General features: G+C 37.3%; 1 protein-coding gene across 1 annotated transcript; it reads right to left on the reverse strand.

Annotated features, from left to right (window-relative positions):
• Positions 1-273: 273 nt before the first annotated feature.
• Positions 274-21,818, reverse strand: LOC149223395 (uncharacterized). The gene is made up of 6 exons (XM_089387900.1): positions 21,748-21,818; positions 1,768-2,959; positions 1,587-1,637; positions 1,156-1,362; positions 823-975; positions 274-687 (listed from the first exon to the last, which is right to left on the reverse strand). The coding sequence occupies exons 1-6, from the start codon at positions 21,816-21,818 to the stop codon at positions 274-276; spliced, it is 2,088 nt and encodes a 695-aa protein (XP_089244026.1).
• Positions 21,819-22,233: the final 415 nt, after the last annotated feature.

Raw genomic sequence — 22,233 nt, forward strand, 5'->3', positions numbered from 1 at the left:
CTTGCATTGTACTTTCCTGTAAGAGTAGGGTCCTCCTACTCAGCGCATCTGCCACCTTGTTTGCCTGCCCACTAATATGTTTCAATACAAACGTGAAACTCTGAAGATACTCAACCCATTCTACATGCTTATGGTTCAATTTATGTTGCTGCATGATGTACTGTAATGCACAATTACCGTAAATAAAACAAACTTGTTACCTAACAGGTAATGTCTACAATGCTTTAATGCTTGTATAATTGCGTAGAACTCCTTGTCATAAGTTGAGTACTTCTATCTACTCTCATTTAGCTTATCATTGAAATACGCGACTGGTCTATCCTCCTGACTAAGCACTGCCCCAATGGCTGTACCACTGGCATCACAACGAACTTGAAAAATTTTGTTGAAGTCAGGCAGCCTCAATATCGGCCTTTCGGTGATCTTCCTTTCCAAAGTCTGAAAACTGTTTTCTGCTGCTTTGGTCCAGTGAAAAGGCTGATTTGCCTTCTTGATTGTATCCAGCATGGGTGCGTAGATCTCACTAAAATTCCTGATGAATTTCCTGTAAAAACTTGCTAGTCCGTGAAAACTTCGGACTTCAAATAAAATTTTTGGAGAAGGCCAGCTAACTATAGCTGCCACTTTTTCTGGGTCCATCTTCAGTTCATTCTCTACAATTACAAAACCCAGGTACACTAACTCCCGCTGAAAAATGGTACACTTTTTCAAATTGATCAGCAACTTATTTTGCTGTAGCTTCCTCAACACACTTTAAACATGCTTGAAATGTTCTTCCTTGGTTTTACTGAAAATCAGTATGTCATCCAAGTAAATAATTACAAATTTCACAACGAATTCCCTCAGCACCTCATTCATCAAGCATATGAAAGTACTGGGAGCGTTGCTCAGCCCAAATACCATTACCAGCCACTCATACAGCCCTACATTTGTCTTGAAAGCTGTCTTCCAGTCATCTCCTTCCCGAATTCGGATCTGGTGATATCCACTCTTCAAATCAATCTTCGAAAAATAAGCTGCCCCACTCAAACAGTCCATCATATCGTCCATTCTCGGCAATGGAAATCTGTACCTGACAGTAATTTTATTAATGGCTCTAGAATCCATGCACATTCGCCACTCTCCTCCTTTCTTTGGAGCCAAAACTGTCGGTACTGCACAAGGGCTCATGCTTTCTCTAATCAATCCCTTATCCAACAACTCCTGAACCTGCTTCCTAATTTCTTCGTGGTCCTTAGGACTCATGCGATAAGCTACTTTATTTGGCAAATTGGCCCCTGGTATAAAGTCAATATAGTGACTGATACCTCTCCTGGGAGGTAGTTCATCCGGAAGATCGTCCACCACGATATCTCCAAATTCCTGCAACATATTTTGGATTTCCTCGGGTAAGTCTGAAATCTGTGTGTGCAGTATCACTGTCTTTGGTCTTCTTACGACAGCAAAATTTACATCATTGTCTTCAATCTATTTTAGAAATACTTTTCCGCCCATCAGTAGTGCTTTTACCCCACTGGTCTCGGCTGCACTCTCCTCTTTAATGGGTACAAGCGTGTGCTTGATCCCATCTTTGACAAACTTATAACAGTTTGTTTTCCCATCATGAACTGCGCTTCTGTCAAACTGCCAGGGTCGTCCTAGCAGTATATGACAAACATCCATTGGCATAACATCGTAAATAATTTTATCCTTATACCTGCCTATCTGGAACTCCACCTCACACTGTTCATCAACTAACAGTTGATGTCCTTTCTGCAGCCATGACACTTTGTAGGGAGTGGAATGCTTCAGCTTTTTCAATCCCAGTTTCTCCACCATCTCTACAGCCACTAAATTGTCAGTACTTCCGCTGTCGATGATCAGCTTGGAGCACTTACCCTGTGATTTGCACACTGTTCGGAATAAATCCTTCCGCTGGTCATGTTCTGCAATTTCTTTTGCTCGTTTCAACAGCACCTTATTCAACACTAAAGCTTCACCTGTCTCTGGTGCGTTCTCCACCTCCTGAGGCAATGCCTCAACTTCCTCCGACTGGGCAACATAAGCTCCTCTCCCACCTGCTGGTTCTCCTTCAGGACAGTCATACGACTTGTGCCCCCACTTGTGGCACTGATAGCACTGGACAGATCCTCTGCCCCGACCATTTCCTCTCCCTCTCTGGGTCGGTCGTCCTTCTCTAGTGCTATTGTCCTTCTCTGCTGTTCCTGCAGATTTGGAACTGCTGCTTTCTTCACTTGAACCTGGGCCTCTGCTTCTACCAAAAGCCTTTCCTTTACCTCTGCCAGTTCCACCTCCTCTCCTGGCATTTTGTTTCCTGTTGATTTTCTCCTCCGCCTTTAGAGCAAACTGGTATGCTTCATCTAAAGTTCTGGGTGAGAGGATACTGATTTCATCCAGTATCTCCCCTCTCAACCCATTCACGAATCTGGCTGTCTTTTCTGGGGTATCTTCCATATACCCTGCCCGCAGATTCAGCTTATAAAACTCTTCTGTATATTCTTTAACAGTCATCCCTCTTTGCTTCAAATTCTGTACCTGTCTATACAACATGATCTGATAGTCTTTCGGCAGAAACTTCTCCTTGAGTTTTGCTTCCATCCTGGTCCACTTCTTTATAGGTTGTTTTTGTAGCCTTTTTCTTTCCGCCTGAACGCTGTCCCACCACAAGGATGCATGTCCTTTCAACTTTGTGGCGGCGAACTTCACCTGCTTTTCCTCACTGGTTTCCTCGAACTCAAAATACTTGTTTACTTCACTCAACCAATCCAATAATACATCTATAGACAAACTTACATCATAAGTCGGAAACTCGTGCTTTGGCTTATGACTAGATAGCAAAACTGATTTTAATAGCCTGAGTTCCGGTGTCACCCCTTCAAACTCGTCTTCTAATTCTGCCACATCTTCATCACTATCATTTGCTGGGTCTCTCCTTCCCCCAGCTTCTACTATTGCCAATCTTTCACGCAAATCTCAAATCTCCTCACGCAGTCCCTCTTCTGCTATCCTTCGGACTGCTCTTCCTCTTCCTCTTCCTCTTCTGCAAACCTCCATTTTTTTTCTATTCAGCAAACCTGCTCTGATACCACTTTTGATGGCCCAGCCCTCCAACTATGCGAAATGTTAATTCCGTTGTGTGTGATATTTATGCGACTCTTATTGGTAACCACGCTAGGTTCCAGGTCCCACGTAACTCTCCTTTTTAAATTGTGTTATATTTCACAAGTCTCGTTTACTGCGTGACCATATTAAATACGTTTCAGGGTTCTATGGATTGGATCCACTGTGCAATCTTTATATAATTAATATCGTCCTGTTCCGCTGGTCATTGAGTGCCATCTGTCGCTCTCCTCGATCTGGTCACTCCCGCCTTTTGGCAACCCTATCCTCGTTCTGTGGTCATTTTCTTTCGTTCATTGTGCTGCGGCCCTCCGCTCTGCTCTGTCGGGGTATGTTGATGCCTTCCAGATCTTCATGTCTATGCAATGGGTTCTTCCCTGAGAACGACAACACTGTCGGTTCCTTGCTCTATGCTTATGGTATGATTGTTGCTGTAGCCGAATTAAATTGATTCTGTTGTTCTAGACTGTAATGGCTTATGGATTCGTTTCTCTGGTTTGTAACTGTTCTTCTTTTTTTTTGGTTGCAACACGACGGTCCTTCGGCTCCACGCTCATGGCTTGGTTCATTCGCCCTTTTTTCGCATCCGAGGTAAGTTAACGTTCTATGCTACAACTTGCTCTGCATTTTCCTGGTTCTTATGTTCTAGCTGCCAGTTCTGGCCTTCACTCGCAACGCCGCCTCTTCAGTCACAGGCAAACGCTAATACGTTTTGGTTTCGTTTTTTTTCAGTATTACCTTGTCTTCTCCTTCAAGTTTCCACGCTTCCAACTGCTAACCCACTTCCCCCTCTGTTGTGCAGGTTACTCAAAAGTTACTGGTCGCCGAGGGTTTGCTCTCTGCCATTTTCAGGAAACAGGACAAGCCGACCGGATTCCAATAACTGGGTAGGGTCGTTCCGACCAAGAATCTATCGTTAGCTTGGTGATGGGGTTTTTGTTGGTCCAGGTTCTCACTCCCTTTGTAATTACAATCACTTGGTTTATTGTTGGATCCAAACTGCTCTGTCACTCCATGGCGTGAATAGCTCTTTTTATGTATATTTTAGGCTGAACGGGTTTAATAGCTAACTGTTATGTGAGCACTGACTTCCTGGCTCAGAAACCCTTCTGTGCGCTCTTCGCTTGTAAATGGACAGTGGATTAACAAAACATTTCTTGTTTGCTTTTAAGTACTTGTATTATTTTTCAAATGGGTCTATGGAATCGTATGCTTTACCTGGAAATTCGTTGGTGACTGTTTGTATGATGACTGGATCTCCTTTTCCCTTTCGCTGGAAGTGGTTCCTTGTGTGCTATGTTCCTCCCTTTCGGCTTGTGTAGACCCTGTTGGAATAAATACAATTCGCTATTCTATCGTTTACAAATGCATCTCTACTCATCAGTAAATAATTATGAATGAACACAGGAACTCGATATATGAGATAGTTTGCAATGAATTTAAATTGGCAAATGATTTATTTTATTACAGACAAACTGTCATTCCATTTTTTTTTCATTACTGGAGATTAGACCCCCCTTTCAATTTATTTTCTCTCTATTTAAATGCCTGCAAGGTGTAAGAGTTTCTTGCTTTCGGTTGAACTGTTCAACCAGTATCTGTCTAACTGTTTAGCCAGTTTTTTTTAAAAGGAGAATAACCAACTGCTAATTATTTTCTAAACTAAAATAGTTCATAACCTTAATCCTACTATCTTTAACGGATTTCTAGAAAATGAAAAAAAAATAACAATAAAAATAACAAGTTTGATAACCTGACCAACAATACGTGAAATCTTTGGTTTTTTTCTCGAGACAGTCAACCACCTTCTGTCTCCTCGGAGCTGGATGCTCCTGCATCATCACCTCTGTCATGATTTTATTCCTATGTCATCCATGGTTCTATGGGTTGTCTCACCACCCTTGTGGCTTGAAAGTAGTGTGCTTGTTACATATTTCAGTGTGGCTCCTTGCCAATCATTATAGGAAGCTCTTCATGTCATCAATGGTTCTATGGGTTGTCTCACCACCCTTGTGGCTTGAAAGTAGTGTGCTTGCTACATTCTTCACCGCGGCTCCCTTCGACTCAGTGTAGGAAGCTGTGAAGGGCTTCTTTGCCTTATAATTTTGGTATCAATATATCTCATTTCTCCTCGGTGGATTCAACACTTTTGTTCATGGGAATTATGGCACATCAACATTGCAGGCTCTCACTGCAATTTGGTATCTCTTGAGCCTTAATTCCGTTGCCTAGTTATTTGCTCCTTGGACCAAAGAGTCCTCTGAATTAAATGTTTACAATGGGGTATCCTTCCTTGCAGATCAACTGGGTATCTTTCGTTGTGGATCCTTCTTTCGATCAAATCAATGGACTTTTGTGTTTTTTTCTGGCTTTCTTCATTAAAATATTTGAGAAAATTCTCTACATCATGGTGGTATATTGGGATTTTTTCTCTTTGGGTTGGGTGAGGATTTGCCCCTCTAGGTAATTTTGGCTCCTCATGAGTTTGGGTTTCTGTTCCTTATATTGTTTGGTTTTCCCCCTAGTTTCAGTGTATTCTCTGTCAGGAATTTTGTAAATGTCAGTGAGCTCCTTTTGTTCCCTCCACATCCCCTTCTTCTTGAGCTTTGTCTTTTGTCACCTTTTTGTACCTTTTGTCCAAGAACTTGGGTGTTTGAAACATTCAATGAGTCAAGTTCAGAATCCTCTTCTGCTTCGAGCCAATGTTCTCACTGCATGAAAATTCATGAGGATTTCAAGATTACCATTTATGATTTGTTGGCAAAATATTGCCAATTATACAAATTTCATGTTGAAAAGTGAGATAAACTTTTGGATCTTCAAGAACAGATTGATATCTGATGAATTAGATTCTCTTTGAAGATTATATATGGATCTGCATCTTAAGGATGATGACAATATCGCCACCTCCACAACACCACAACCTCCTAAGATGAGAAATTTTGATCTGAGTCAACTTGACTCCAGATGATGATGAATTTATGTTGCATATGGCTTTAGTTTTGGTGAATATAAGTATTTTGGTCTCTATGCTTTATAGTGTTATTTTGATCATATCTCTACTTTTTACTGGTTTGGAATGAGTTTTGTAATGGGTTATTGGGGTTTTTGACAATGGATCACTAGGCCAGGAGCCAAATTAATACAACTTAAAAAAACAAACATTTAAATATTTTATTTATAATACATATTAAAATATATTTGTCTCTCACTATTAAGGCTTTTTATTATTATTATATCCATGTGTGTCAATTTTGAAATATCATAGATATAATTGGCATTGTAATTTATTTTTTAAATGTTAGATACTAACCCATATTAAAAATGCATGAATAACATATTATCTATTTATGAAATAAGGATGTTTTATTTTCAATTATTTATCTTCGTCTATATTTTAAAGAAAACATTAAAATATTTTAGAATTTTATGATTTTAAATAACATTTATTTTTTTTAACAAATAATACAATATATAAACAAATTCACATAGCAATCATTTATTTAAATAAAATAATTTCAACAATTAACTAATAAAAATACATTACATAATATATTTTTAGTATAAATAAAGTCTAATTTAAAAGATTTATGTTGATAAATATATTTATTTTGGAATATACATTTTAGAATTTTAATATAATTATAAATAATATTAAGTGAATTTAGTCTCTACCAAATATTTTAGAATATTTGTGGTAGTATACACAAATCATAGGTTGACATTTATCTCCCAAATAGTTATGCATTTTTTCCCTTTTTTCCCTTTTATTTAAATTGTTTAATTAAGAAAAAATGTTGTATGAACAAGTATTATATGAAGTGAGTTATGATTTTTTGGGCATGTGGTATTAATAATCCATGGTATTGTAAAAAATCCTATTTACAATTAAAAATATCCATGGTAAAATTGGGATAAATCCGGGTTGATAAGAATATTGTTCCATGTTTTTCCAAATGTATATATGTTTACCTTATACATTAATTATTGTTATTATTTATTAATGATTTGCATAGAAGAACATTCTACATTGAGGGAGATGCATAATTCCTTGGATATTCAACATTGATTTGACATGTGTCCCTTTTTAAATAAAATAAAACATTTTTTTACAAAAATAAACTATCTAGTATAATAAAAACAAAAATGAATGTAAATATTTGGTTAACATCACTATAAAACATTATAATCTCACCTTTTACTATGATTGGTCTCTTGATTGTTGATATTATAACCTAATATGGAGATGCTGCAAAAATATTTCACTTTGAGTCTCAACCACAAATAAAATATTTCTATATCCATAATAACATTATTTTATATCAACTTTCTAAAATATTCTTATCTTTCCAAATTATTTCAATACCAAATTCAAACAAATTATTTTAATATCCATGTAAAACCATAATTTCATTGTCAACTTCACACTTCACACACCTATGTACTTTAATATTTGATCATAATGAAAAATGTGAATATGTAAAAAGAAAAAGTTAAATAATATGCAAAGTCAAGTAAAATTTATGTGTATTTAGAAAGATATTTAAAAGAAAACAATTTCAATGTCCATGTTAAATAAAATATAGAGATGCAAGCTATGTAATATATCTACATTTTTACATTTTCAAGTATATTTTATGTCAATTTGTCTAAAATCTAGCTGTGATTTCTTAGAATTTGAAGTTTAAGTTGTGTACTCTACCCAATATAGGTGTCCAAAGAGAATTTCAAGGCATAGAATTCAAAATTGCATGGAATAATAGGCATGATGTGTGTGTGTCTGTGTGTGTATACAAGCTGCATAGATCTATCAACCTATATAGATCCATCTTAACCATTGATCTTCAAATACTCAGAAGAGTCATATCATCAAATATCTTATGTTCATACCATATTTCAAGGTTTGAACAATCAAATAATGTAACAATCCTTGGTAACTTAACAAACATTAAACTACTATTTACCTTAGTTAAAAGAATGTGTATGGAGTCATGGGCCATGAAGACCGATACATATAAATAAAAAATACATGAATGCATGTTTATTTTAATTAAAATTACATAATGATATTTTTGTTTAAACCATGATTGAGTAGTAATGTTAGAGTAATCTTATCCTAGGTAGTTGGACAATTGTGGGTGAGGTAGTTGCCTACCCAAACTCCTCCTTTGGAATTAAAAACTTGAAGAGAAGGTCAATGGAGTATTGTAAACCTAAGGCAGGAGGAGAGGAGACAGAAGAGGGAATATACTCAATGTTTTCCACTGAACTTTGTCTGGAGCTATATGCTCATACTGGTAAATTAAGGCTAAGTCTGGTAGTGATCATACTGGAAACTTAAGGATAAGTATGGTAGTGATCATACTAACTTAAGGCTAAGTCTGGTAGTGATTAGATAGCTTGAGAATAATCTCAAAAAATGATATTGTCTAGAAAACTATTGTGGGAAAAGCTAGCTCGGGGGGAGGTGTAGTGAGTAACTGACCTCATAGTTGGGCGGAGCATTTATCACCCTAGTGGTTTGCATATGAGAGGAAATAAAATATTTAGATAAGTATTTTTTTTAGAATATTGTATGTTATGGACAGTAATAGTCTTAAGGCTTTACTCTTAGTTAAGGAAAAATATGAATGTTTTCTTTTAAATTTTACTTTAGAATTTGCATAGCATACTTAAAGAACAGTGGTATCATTTTATGTAGTATGTATATGAGAATCTAGTAAATAACGGTCAAAATATATGTAAATTCTAGAAAACAGGGATGAGAGAAGGGGTAGATTGTAAGGGAAGTCATGGTTACAATATCAAATTGTTACGGTTACTGTTAGTGAACTTATTTGTGTAGAGAGAGTTTGTTGAGCTAAGAGGCGAGAGGCCACAACTGATTATAGTTCATTTCGTTTTCTTAAAACAAGATAAGAGACAACGCCAAGGAAATAATTAAGGGTGATAATGTCACAACCACGAGTTGAAGGGTTAGCTCTGGAGGCACCGAAGAGAACCAATGACCGGGACAGTCCATTCAATGTTTGGTTGAAAGGGGAAATGGCTCCAATACAAAAGAAAGATTACCATTAGAACTGGCTTGAAAGCCCCACACTCAAATAAATACACGTGGAATAAGAATTGACTGGAAATAACAGTGCTTTGAATGACAATTTTTTTAGTTAAAAATACAATGGCTCCAAACATGCTTAAAATGCAAAAAGGAAACCCCGTGGAATTTTTTCCTATAAACTAAGAGGCACATATAGACCATAAACTAATGAATTGCTGAATTTTTTTATTGCTATGGCATTCCAATCCTTATAAACATATCTGGCAACACATATGCAAGAAAATAAAAAATAACATAGATATACAAAAGATTACAGCGAGAAGACAAAAATACTGAAACAATATATATTTTCCTGTCAATTGTAACACCTAAAAACAAAGAATAGCCTTGATCCCATGATTATAGTAAACCAATGATAGTCAACTAATCTTCGCCATTCATACTGAGGCTAGTAACTCTAGTAAAAGAAAAAGGGCAGAATTTATGAAGGCCTCTGAGTCTATACTTCCAGAATTTGATGAGGGGAGGGATATCCTTCCCAAACAAAGGCCATGAAGAAAATAACAAACCTAGAAAAACTTCGAGACATATTGGTTAAATGGGATAAAGGTTGGCTCTCGAGCAGAGCTTCGAAAATTGGTATAGAATATACATGTGCCATAAAAATAAAAGTAAAATATGAATTAGCAAGTATACCTCAAATGAACAAGAAAACCCAGTAATAATTGTTAAATCTCTCACCTATAACAATTGTTTTTAGCATAGAAGTAATCCTCGAGAGGGGGGAAAACCTGTAGACAAAACCCAAGTCGAGGATTATCAGGAGTAAAGTAGAAACATGTATAGTAGTGAAGGCATGGCCCTTAGTGAGTGGGAGGTCAAGACACACACCCATGTCGGGTTTGGAGACTTGTTCTAGGTGATGAATCGGTGAGCCAAGGCTACATATCTCGCCATTCACTAGAAGAAAACAAAGAAAGGAAAATTAATTAAAAATAACATTGCAGAAACCTCAACAACAATGACAATCAAATGAACAACAAGCACACTCACCAATGGACTTGACCACCCGGAAGATCCACTGAGCAATTTTGCAAGCACACAAAATTTTGGTAACACATGAGCCGAACTTAGAAATCCAGACATAGAGGAGGCAAACCCTCGTGAGCTACCGCAGTGGAAACCCTAACGTGTGTAGTGAAGGAATGAGGTTGGACAGTGAGAGGCGCTAGTAGGTTAGTTACTCTCTAGCCATTTCTCGTAATCTACGCCGTTCATTAATTCGTAAACAAGGAGGACCTTTGATCGCGTAGCAAATCCTGAAGCAAGGGTGACACATAGATGGACCATGTTTCAACACTGGGAGAATTCAATGAGGGATAATATCATTACAACGATCTCATCAAACATTAACCAAGGGTTATGTACACTAAATTAACCAATGTTATGAATATTTCAATAGTAGGATATAAACAAAACTTTATTATGCATCATTTTCAACATAATAGACAAGCTTACATAAATAAACCAAAGAAAAATCTATGGTTGTATTACATAATAACTGAGTAACCCATCATATACCTTTCCATGTGAACTATCGAACTCCAGTTCTGTATTACTCACTTTAATTGTTGACCAATTTGTTTTCATTTTTATTGTTTATCCTTGGTTGAGTGACTTAGGGATGTCACAAATGGTATCAAAGCCAAGGCTTAAGCACTATGGCCTTTGTGAGACAACAATTTTATTTGTTCGGAATAACAATATGTATTTGTGATAACAGTGAGTAGAATACAAGTGATATGAGGGGAACTGAGCACACACCAGCAAGGCCAACTGTTGGAGTTGGTCTTGATTCGGAAACTGAAAGACACCTTGAAATGTGGGTGCAGTTGGCAGAAGAGTTATAGAATTCTAATGAAACCTTATATGAAACAATGCAGCTGCTAAAGGGTGAAATGACAAGGTTAAGAGTGGACAATGAATGCTTAATTCAAGAACAAGAAAGGATAACAAAGAGCCTTTCTCACAGACAAAATCACCAATAGTGGATTCCAAGCACTCACCTTGAAAAGTTGGATAGAACATACACGTAGAGAGAGGATAACCCTGAATATGAAGGAGATCATGAGGAATAAGATAATTTTTCCGAACACAAAAGATCAAGAAGACAGTGAACTTAGTTGCAAGGTGAATTTAAAAAAATCAAACCTCTAGCGTTTGATGGCGAGCATGAGGAGGCTAAGAAAGCTTGACTCATAAACATGAACAAGTATTTTCATTTTTTTATGAATATGATCATAATCTGAAAGCATGTTTGGCAATTTATTAATTCGGGGGCAAAACCACCTTACGGTGGGAAGAGGCGAAGAATGTGTCCAAGATCGATGAAAAAGAAATAACATGGGAAACCTTTTAGAAACACATTAAAGATAAATATTTAACAGAAGGTTTCTATGATTAAGAAGACAAGGAATATCATGATCTTCGATTGGGACAACATACAATGGACGAGTTTATTACAAAATTTACCAAACTGCTGAGATATGTTCCATATATACATGAAGAGAAGGCAAAAGTTCAACAGTTTATCAGTAGTTTACCGATTTTTATGAATGAACCATTGGAATTCGACAATCCCAAGGCTATGGATGAAGTTATTAGAAAGGCTAGATTTTGTTACAAATAAATGAAATAAAAAGCCGATGATGGTAATAAATGGATGGAGAAAAATGGACAGAAGCAAACACAACGTCGAAAAGGGTTTAGATCTTCAAATTTTAAACACTCTTATAAGAAAGCACAAAGCATGCATTAAGGAAAATTCCAACTGAAATCCATATTTCAAGGTGAATGAAGTACCACTGAACAACATAATAAGCGTGAAGCAGAGACAATGGTTAGACCTACGCTACAATGTTGGGGGTGTGGAGGGCCACATTATGTTACAAATTATCCTCATCAGAAGGGAGGTAGCTCATAGTCAAGAACCTTCTATTGTGGCAGATGTAGTGAGAAGTCTTTCCTGAAATTAATTCCACGTTGGAGGAACATTAGGTGGAGTATCAACCAACCATGGTAAAATTTGAAGGTAAAAATTTTAACCATCTTTTGTCTATTTTAATAGATTCCTTCAACCACCAAAACATAATCATGATTTCTAGGTCAATATTTAGTTTTTCTACAACTTCCCCAAATCCTACTAAGGCTATACTAATTATAATGTGTTGTATCAATTTATCATCTACTATATCATCCCAAACTCACTCCATGGGATTCAAATGGTCCTGGAGATAATCTACATCTTTGGGATTGTGGTTGTTGGCTTCAGGAAATTCTCATGAACTCATTGTCGAGCTACAATAAGGCTTGATTCATCTGCTTATACTTCTTCTTCTTTATTTTTTGTTGATGACTACCTATAGTGTGCTTATTTTGGATAGACAATAATCCCTAGAGAACTCTCATTAATCACTAGCACTTTCGCACTTACAAATTCATAAATCTTAAGTGGATGAATCTAACGATTGAACTATTGAAGTTTTAGCTCAATTAATGGAGGAAATAATAAAATGAACAATACATTATGGTAAATAATGAAAATAAGCAACAAGATGTTTAAGTGATAGACTAAAATCTTATGTGGTTTTATGTCCATGTGACATATTTCAATACCACAATGAATATAGGCCAACAACCTACATATCTAAACACAAAAAATTCAAAATAATATTTCTAAGTATATAATAAAATGGCCAAATCGTTTTGACAACAATGGACAAGAAGTGAGGATCTCCAACCGTGATAAGCATATAATTTTACATAAAGAAAAGGAAACAATTGATTCATCGTACCGTAGTGCTTTGCTACACAGTGAATTATCTCTCATACATACTCCAACATGAGATTGAGGTAGATCTCATCCTTATTGATGGTTGAAAAAAAAATCCTTTAGAGAGAAAATGTTTGGATGATCCAAAAGGCATCGTTTGCAATTCATGGTTCTTATATCATTTGTCGAGAAGAACCTTTTAAATTGCTACAATATCCCCTCTCTCTAACCATTTAAATTGGAATATTATTGTTATCATCCCTACCTCGTGGGAAAATTACATATATATTTTTATCATTATTTTATTTTATCTTTGAGGAATCATTATTTTATCATTTATTTATTTTACATATAGATACTTGTAAACCTATGGGTGTTGGGTCAGAAAAGGGGCTTTGAACCTTAGATGTTTCATTTTTCTCACTCACATTATTTCCATCACCAATTGAGTTGCCACCAAAGATTTTTTTTTCTTCTTTTTTGTTTTGTTTGTAAATCGGTACAAATTTTTTGTTTATCAAAATACGATAGCAAAAATTACATAGATATGTTTTTGTTTCTCTACATGTGGATAGATTTCATGTCCATAGATACTATCGCGAGAGCAATTATACTTCAAAAAGTTAGCTTAACCATTACAACTACATTAAAGTCAAGCATCATTTAATATATTCCCTAGAGGGCTATTTTTTCCTCATTAAAAAAGGATAAAAAAAGCCAAAACCAAAGAGACTGAATAAGGTAATTGAAAGGTTGATGCATTTACGAAAAGTGTAATTTGCTCATGTTGCATGCTTATAGGTATGAGATCCACATTGACGTGCAAGAGCCACCACTGGTAGGTCCACTCACCAAAAAGAAGTAGCAATGAGCCATGTAGTTCTAATTAGAAATGACCATAAGAGACATTGGGTCTCCATTCATTCTAGGGACAACGTTGATAACATGAGCATCAGAAATGACTACCAAACACATTGGGTCTCCATTCAGTAGAGGAATAGAATTTAGAGGATGAGCGATTCTAAATTGTGGAGCATCAACCACTGTAGGAACATAAGAGATGTTTCCCGAGTCAAAATATGGCTTCGACACCAGATACCTTTCCACCCTTTGAATACGAACTTGAATGTCATCCAAGAAATATCAAATGCTTATGAGAAGGTATTTCAAATCTTTCTCTACAAAAAGCCTATAATGATCCACTTGTTTGTCATGGATGACCAACTCGATGAGGATGTCGAGTTGTTGATAACCTGCAACTGAGTTTAAGAAATGAAACTTTCTTTTTTGATGCTTACTAGGGTCAGGAGTCCACTCGAGATCTTGATTTCGAATTTCAGAGTGACAAAAATAAGCTTTATCCCAAAATTCCCGAGATTCCAACTTTCAAATATTGTTACAAACTTATGGTGGTATTGTATAAAACAGAGATGCGACAAAAGTCTATCCAAAGAGGTGTCGAGGATGAAAATTCAATCTTGAGTTGGAACCCCCCCATAGCTTGCCACTCTTTAATGAGGTTGCATAGTCTTGTCGAAGAGTGCAAGAGACAAAAAATAATTTGGAGTTGCTAAACTATCATTAGAAAAATTGAATAGACTTAGGAATGATTTGAAATAAGACAGGTACAATGGACTTCAAAGGATAATGATATCATCACCAAAACCCACTACACAATGAGCCAGAGACAAGCCCCCATTTTGTAGAAAACTCTTGTAAAGAAGGCTAGAGGGAACTAACACTAATACCCCGTGTAAACCCAACCCATCACACAAAATTGAGGACACCCCATAATAAACTACCTCAGACAGTAGAGAGAAACAAAGAAAAGTGTTAACAGAATATGCATGAACTTGCAACAGAAAAATAAGATGAAAATCCACAATCGGGCTGAGACCAAGGTTTCTATAACCTTCGGGTTCATACCAAGGTTTCTATAACCTTCATCACACTGACAGAAAGGAAATTCCTAGATAACCTTGGAATAGAAGCACATTGAACCAAGATTCCAACCTAGAAGGTATGTTAAGCGTCCTTGTGGCTGTGAGGAATTAAGGATGATGAAACTACTAAAACCAAATAAAAAAATTACCAAGGTACGAGACCCCACAAACCAAAATTATACAATTGAAAGAAATACCTACGAAATCGAGGCTGTGGAGTGTTGAGGAGGGGAGAACGACCACAAGTTCAAAGAGTGGCCCCAACGCTACATTGTATAATAACAATATAGAAAACATTAACTCAGAGTCCTTTGTATGGAAACCCCACTGCAATTTCAGGTGTTTCTCTCTACGAACCTTGGATAAAAAACATATTAAAAACAACTCATGTTTTAACTCCATATTAAAAATAAATAATTTCTTATAGAGAAATAGAAAAAATATAGAATAAAATTCTTTTTATTAAAATTAATATAAAATTATTTTATTTAAGATATACATAGAAATATTTATTTATGGGGAATATAAAATTGTACTATTAATATTATTTTAAAATATTTTTCTATTAGTTTAATGTTTATCTAAAAACATTCACCTATTTTATTTGAAATTAACGTTAAAATAATTTATTTTACTAATATTTTTAATATTATGTATCCAATTCATACGATCATAATAGGAATTACATATGTCCATTATACTACGTTGTCAAAAAAAGCCTTGAACTAAGTTGTTAATAACCCATACATGCAATACATGAAGAATGTCACAAGGTTGTGAGGATCCTGCAATGCAATTAGCAACATAATAATGCAATCTAATTATTACAATGCTTTAAAATATCAACATTTTAACTCAACACATAGATCAGAAAAAAGAGGAGGTGACAGGGAAAATAAGCTAGTCCTGACCGTTGCAGATTCTTGGGTTAGGAAACTATTTTAAATATTATTCAGTTAGCCGACTAACGTTGCTTGATTTGAAGGATACACTGATTTCATAAGTTTGCCATATCTATATCATTGTGCAGCCCTGAAATCACAAACTAGGAAGCAGAAAGGTCTCTGAGAATTGTCGCGAAGCCATGAAATAAATAACTTAGAGTTTGATCGATCAGCGGATTTATTAGTTTTGGTCAGAGGCTAAAAGCACAAGGCTGTCCCGATCTAAAACCAAAGAATTTCTTTATAGAATAACAACATGGCGGTTGCTCAAGATGTTAAATGTGTAATTTCAACGCAGCCGAAAACCACCAAACAAAACCATCTATCTTGTTCGCACCGCCTTTTGGCAAAGGCTGTTTTTCCTTGGAGCCCTCCGAACACATTCAGCATGAGACACGCGTCCCATGTACGAACGCCCCAAAACCACTTTCCCCGGACAGTAAAGTTCGTTTGTTTTGCCCGAGGTTGGTGTGCGAACCTCGTTGGATCAGCCAAGTGATCTGGGCACGAAATCTTCACCGTCGATCTCCGGAAGGTGCACAGGCCCATGTCAAATCGATTGTTGCGTGGAGTGAATGATTTTTCCGTTGACCGCCGTAGTGGAATCAATGGTCTTTAATGTGTCTTCGTAGATATTAGGTGGAGGCTTTAATTTTGATTATGGGCATATGTCCCATATGGTATACGTTTCATGTTTTTTTTACGGCACGTAAAGTTTTTTTTTATGTGTGTTAGTTGTATGTTTTAATAGGCATGTTTTTATGTGCTAATTTTTTTATGTATGACACACGGGAAGAAAAATGTGTGTGTGTTCGCAGCAGCGAAATAGAACAGAGAGTTGTATGCACAATCATAAGGAACAGATTGTAATGCTCTTGTCAGGTATGTAAGAAAACCATGTGTGGTTTTTGCACAAGCAGTGCATAAAGAAAATGGTGGTGCGTGTTCCTTTTTGTAACTCTGTAAGTTTTGTTTTTACAGCAGTATGTAAAAGTGTTTTACACCAGTAAATGTGAATGGAGGTTTTACAGCAGTAAAAGTTATTGGGAATTTTCCAGCAGTGTAAATTCTTATATGAAGACAGAGTGAATTTTTTTTTGTTTTAATGAATAGAAATCTTTTATGGTGAAATACTCTGTTCCTCAAAAAAATTAAGCTGTCTGTGCACAAGAAGATCCTGTGGAGGAAAAACAGAGCATTGCCTCTGTGTGTTTGAATTTATTTGGTTTTTGGTATTTTCTCCAATTAAAAATTCCCAACAGTGGTATCAGAGCAAGGCTTAGGCTCTTTGTAGGAGACAAAGAAGCTGAAGGGAGAAGGTTGTTGCTGCAGCAAAACCTCTCAAGCAGTTAGAAGACTCAGACAGCGAAGGATTCAGGTATTCCCCAAAAGCATTTCTCTTGTTATTGCTGAAGACAGTCAGTTTTTTTTTAAAAAAAATCACAGTCAAGGATTTAAAACCATAGTTCAAGATGCAAGGAATGGCAAGCACAAGCATGGGTATGTTCAACACCCAGCTCCCACACTTTAATGGGAAGAACTATGACTACTGGTCTATAACCATGAGAGCTTTGTTCATCGCTCAAGATATATGGGAACTAGTAGAATATGGGTTTGAGGAACCAGCAAATGAAACTGAGTTCAATGCATTAACTCAGGGAGAGAAGGATCAGCTGAAGCTCAATAGGAAGAAGGATGCAAAGGCCATTGTCTTGCTGTATCAAGCAGTGGACCAGAGTATATTCCCAAGGATAGCAGCAGCTACAACATCACATGAAGCATGGAAAACTCTCAAGACAGTCTATCAAGGCATGGAGAGAGTGAAGACAGCAAAATTGCAAATGCTGAGAAAGGATTTTGAAAACTTGAACATGAAGGAGTCAGACAACATTGAATCATTCTTCACTCATGTGATTGGTGTAATCACACAAATGAGAACTCACGGAGAAACAATTGAAGATAGAAGAATAGTGGAGAAAATATTGAGGGTCTTACCCTCAAGGTTCGATGCCATAGTCACCACCATTGAAGAGACAAAGGATCTCTCAAAATATTCAGTTGATGAGCTACATGCATCACTGATAACTCATGAGCAGAGGTTGAGTAGGAATGAAAACTCATCCCTTGAGCAAGCCTTCAAGACCCAGATGTCCTTTGGAAGAGGAAGGGGTCAAGGAAGAGGAAACCGAAGAGGAAGAGGCAGAAGCCAGAACAGAGGTGGAAGGAACAACCCATCAAATGCACAAGGAAGAGGCAGCAATCAAAATCAGAACCAAGGTCAAGGCAGCAACCAACAAAGAGAACAGTATCAGGCTCAAGGACAAAGGTATGATAAATCTAATGTTCAATGCTATTATTGCAAAAAGTATGGACATTATGCTAGTGATTGTAGAAAGAAACAGCATGATATGAACAGCAGACAAAATGCAAATGTTACAAGAGAAAACAGCAGTCAAGAAAATGTCCTGTTAGCTTGTAACATGGCTGAAACACATAGTGAAGACATATGGTTTTTAGACTCAGGTTGCAGCAACCATATGACAGGGAATATAGCCCTCTTTTCAGCCTTAAATCAGAATTTGAAATCAGAGGTCACACTAGGAACTGATAGTAAAGTGTCTGTTATGGGAAAAGGGGAAGTAAAAATACTTACAAAGTAAGGAGAAAGGAAAACCATAGCAGATGTCTACTATGTCCCCGGAATGAGATGTAACCTATTGAGTGTTGGACAGCTTATCCAAAAGGGTTACAATGTTTACTTTGTAAATGATGTGTGCACCATCATAGATATACCACCCAGCAAAAGATGCATTGCTGAAGTGAAGATGACAAGGAACAGGATGTTCCCTCTCCGGATCAGGGCAGACTTGAAGAACAAGAAGGAAATGGCAGCAGTCACCCAAGAGGCCTTCCAAAGCGTGCCAAAGGATGAGAACTGGTTATGGCACTTGAGATTCGGGCATCTAAATTTTGGAGGTCTAAACTTATTGAGCATAAAAGGAATGGTAAAGGGATTACCATTGATAGAGAAGCCGGACAGCCTTTGTGAAGGTTGTATATTGGGCAAACAACATAGAGAGAGTTTTCCATCAGGGAAAAGCATAAGGGCAAAGGCACCCTTAGAGATTATCCACTCAGATTTGTGTGGACCAATGCAAGCTCCATCATTAGCTGGCAGCCTATATTTCTTGACATTCATTGATGATTTTACAAGAAAGACTTGGATATATTTCCTCAAGAACAAAAGTGAAGTCTTTGAGAAATTCCAAAACTTCAAAGCACTTGTGGAGAACCAAAGTGGGCTGCACATAAAAGTATTGAGAACTGATAGAGGAGGTGAGTATATCTCCAATGAATTCCTAAAGTTTTGTAGAGAAAATGGAATTCATAAACAGTTTACAACTCGGTACACCCCACAGCAAAATGGAGTTGCTGAAAGGAAGAACAGAACCATCATGGAGATGGCAAGGAGCATGTTGAAGGCAAAGCATTTGCCAAATGAGTATTGGGCTGAAGCTGTACATTGTGCAGTGTATATACTGAACAGGTGTCCTACAAAAGCAGTCATGAACAAAGTGCCAGAAGAGGCATGGAGTGGGAGAAAGCAAGGAGTCACCCACATGAGAGTTTTTGGGTGTGTGGCCTATGCACACATTCCGGATCAGCTAAGGAGGAAGTTGGACAGCAAAGGGGAGAAGTGTATCTTTATTGGATACAGTGATGAATCCAAAGCCTACAGGCTGTACATTCCATCTACCAAGAAGTTCTTTGTCAGCAGGGATGTTCAATTCATTGAAGAGGAAGCTTGGGATGGAAGCATAGAGAAAACAGTGAATGTTAAAAACGGTTTGTCTCATGATGAGGATGAAGAGGAGGTGGCTGAAATGAATCCCCAAACAGCAGCGCCAACACAAGGACAGCAAGGGACACCATTGAGGATCAATGAGAGTGCTTCTCCAAGCACACCACAAGGAGGAAATTCAAGTGCATCTTCAAGCACTTGCACACCAAGTGAAAGAGGTAAGAAATTTAGAAATCTAAGTGATATTTATGATGAAGGAATGAATTCCTTATTTGCCTTGTTTTGTCATGTTGATGATCCTATTCATTTCGAGGAAGCAATCAAAGATAGGAAATGGATAGAAGCTATGGATGAGGAGATGAATGCCATAGAGAGAAACAAAACATGGGATTTGGTTGAGTTACCAAAAGGCAAAGAAGTCATTGGTGTGAAATGGGTCTATAAGACCAAGAGCAATGCTGAAGGCAAGATAGAAAGGCACAAGGCAAGGCTGGTTGTCAAAGGATACAAGCAGCAGTATGGGAGAGATTATGAGGAGACTTTCGCACCGGTTGCAAGAATGGAAACAGTGAGAGCAGTGTTGTCCATAGCAGCAGAAAACAAATGGAAAGTCTACCAAATGGACGTGAAGTCAGCATTCCTAAATGGAGTGTTGAAGGAAGAGGTGTACATTGAACAACCTCTCGGTTATGAGAAGAAAGGTGAAGAGCACAAAGTGTGCAAGTTGAAGAAAGCTCTTTATGGGCTGAAGCAAGCGCCAAGAGCATGGTACAACAGGATAGATTCATATCTATTGGATAATGAATTTGACAAATGTGAAGGAGAACCCACAGTCTACATCAAGGAAAAGGATGGTAAAATTTTAATTGTTGTCTTGTATGTAGATGATGTTATTTTCACTGGAAATGATATTTATCTTATTGAGAATTTTAAATCAGTCATGAAGGATGAATTTGAAATGACTGACATGGGTTTGTTGAGATACTTCTTAGGCATAGAAGTAGATCAAAATGAAAAAGGAATTTTTATATCTCAAGCAAGATATGTAGATCAAGTTTTAGGCAGATTTAAGATGGAAGAATGCAAGGCAGCAATCACTCCCACAGTGATGGGATTAAAGCTCAGCAGAGAGGACAGCAGCAAGGATTTTGATCCTAGCCTCTACAAAAGCATTGTGGGCAGCCTTATGTATTTAACAGCAACTAGGCCTGATTTAATGTATGCTGTTAGTTTGATTTCCAGATTTATGGAGAGGCCAAAGGAGGCACATTGGCAGGCAGCAAAGAGAATTTTGAGGTATGTCAAAGGCACTAAAATGTTTGGAATTTTATATCATGCCTCAGAACATTCAGATTTGGTTGGATACACTGACAGCGATTGGGCTGGAAGTGTAGATGATCGGAAGAGCACTTCCGGTTATGTTTTTAATATGGGTTCAGGAGCCATTTCATGGGCTTCTAAGAAGCAATCCATTGTAGCGTTATCTACAGCAGAGGCAGAATATGTGGCAGCTACAGCAGCAGCATGTCGGGCAGTATGGATGAGAAGAATGTTAAGAAGCTTAGGCCAAGAGCAGGCAAAAGCGACAATGGTCTTTTGTGACAATAGCTCAGCTATTGCATTGTCAAAGAATTCAGTGTTTCATAAGAGAACGAAACACATTGATACAAGGTTTCACTACATCAGAGAATTGGTGAGCAATGGAGAAATTGTCTTAGAACATTGCAGGACTCAGGAACAGGTAGCAGACATTTTGACAAAGCCACTGGACCAGAAAAGCTTTGAATTTTTGAGGAAGTGTCTCGGTATGACAGAATGCCCAGCTGTTGAAATTAAAGGGGAGTGTTAAATGTGTAATTTCAACGCAGCCGAAAACCACCAAACAAAACCATCTATCTTGTTCGCACCGCCTTTTGGCAAAGGCTGTTTTTCCTTGGAGCCCTCCGAACACATTCAGCATGAGACACGCGTCCCATGTACGAACGCCCCAAAACCACTTTCCCCGGACAGTAAAGTTCGTTTGTTTTGCCCGAGGTTGGTGTGCGAACCTCGTTGGATCAGCCAAGTGATCTGGGCACGAAATCTTCACCGTCGATCTCCGGAAGGTGCACAGGCCCATGTCAAATCGATTGTTGCGTGGAGTGAATGATTTTTCCGTTGACCGCCGTAGTGGAATCAATGGTCTTTAATGTGTCTTCGTAGATATTAGGTGGAGGCTTTAATTTTGATTATGGGCATATGTCCCATATGGTATACGTTTCATGTTTTTTTTACGGCACGTAAAGTTTTTTTTTATGTGTGTTAGTTGTATGTTTTAATAGGCATGTTTTTATGTGTTAATTTTTTTATGTATGACACACGGGAAGAAAAATGTGTGTGTGTTCGCAGCAGCGAAATAGAACAGAGAGTTGTATGCACAATCATAAGGAACAGATTGTAATGCTCTTGTCAGGTATGTAAGAAAACCATGTGTGGTTTTTGCACAATCAGTGCATAAAGAAAATGGTGGTGCGTGTTCCTTTTTGTAACTCTGT

This window comes from Pinus tabuliformis, chromosome Q (genome assembly GCF_031772625.1).
Source record: "Pinus tabuliformis cultivar Carrire ecotype Pingquan chromosome Q, CPIR1, whole genome shotgun sequence".
Taxonomy (NCBI): domain Eukaryota; kingdom Viridiplantae; phylum Streptophyta; class Pinopsida; order Pinales; family Pinaceae; genus Pinus; species Pinus tabuliformis.

Coding starts and splice junctions, on each gene's coding strand:
- LOC149223395 (XM_089387900.1), bottom strand. CDS start 21,818: ATGGGCCTGTGCACCTTCCGGAGATCGACGGTGAAGATTTCGTGCCCA. Junction 1,363..1,586: donor TCATGATGGGAAAACAAACT/GTTATAAGTTTG, acceptor AATATGTTGCAG/GAATTTGGAGATATCGTGGT. Junction 688..822: donor GGGAATTCGTTGTGAAATTT/GTAATTATTTAC, acceptor ACCATTTTTCAG/CGGGAGTTAGTGTACCTGGG.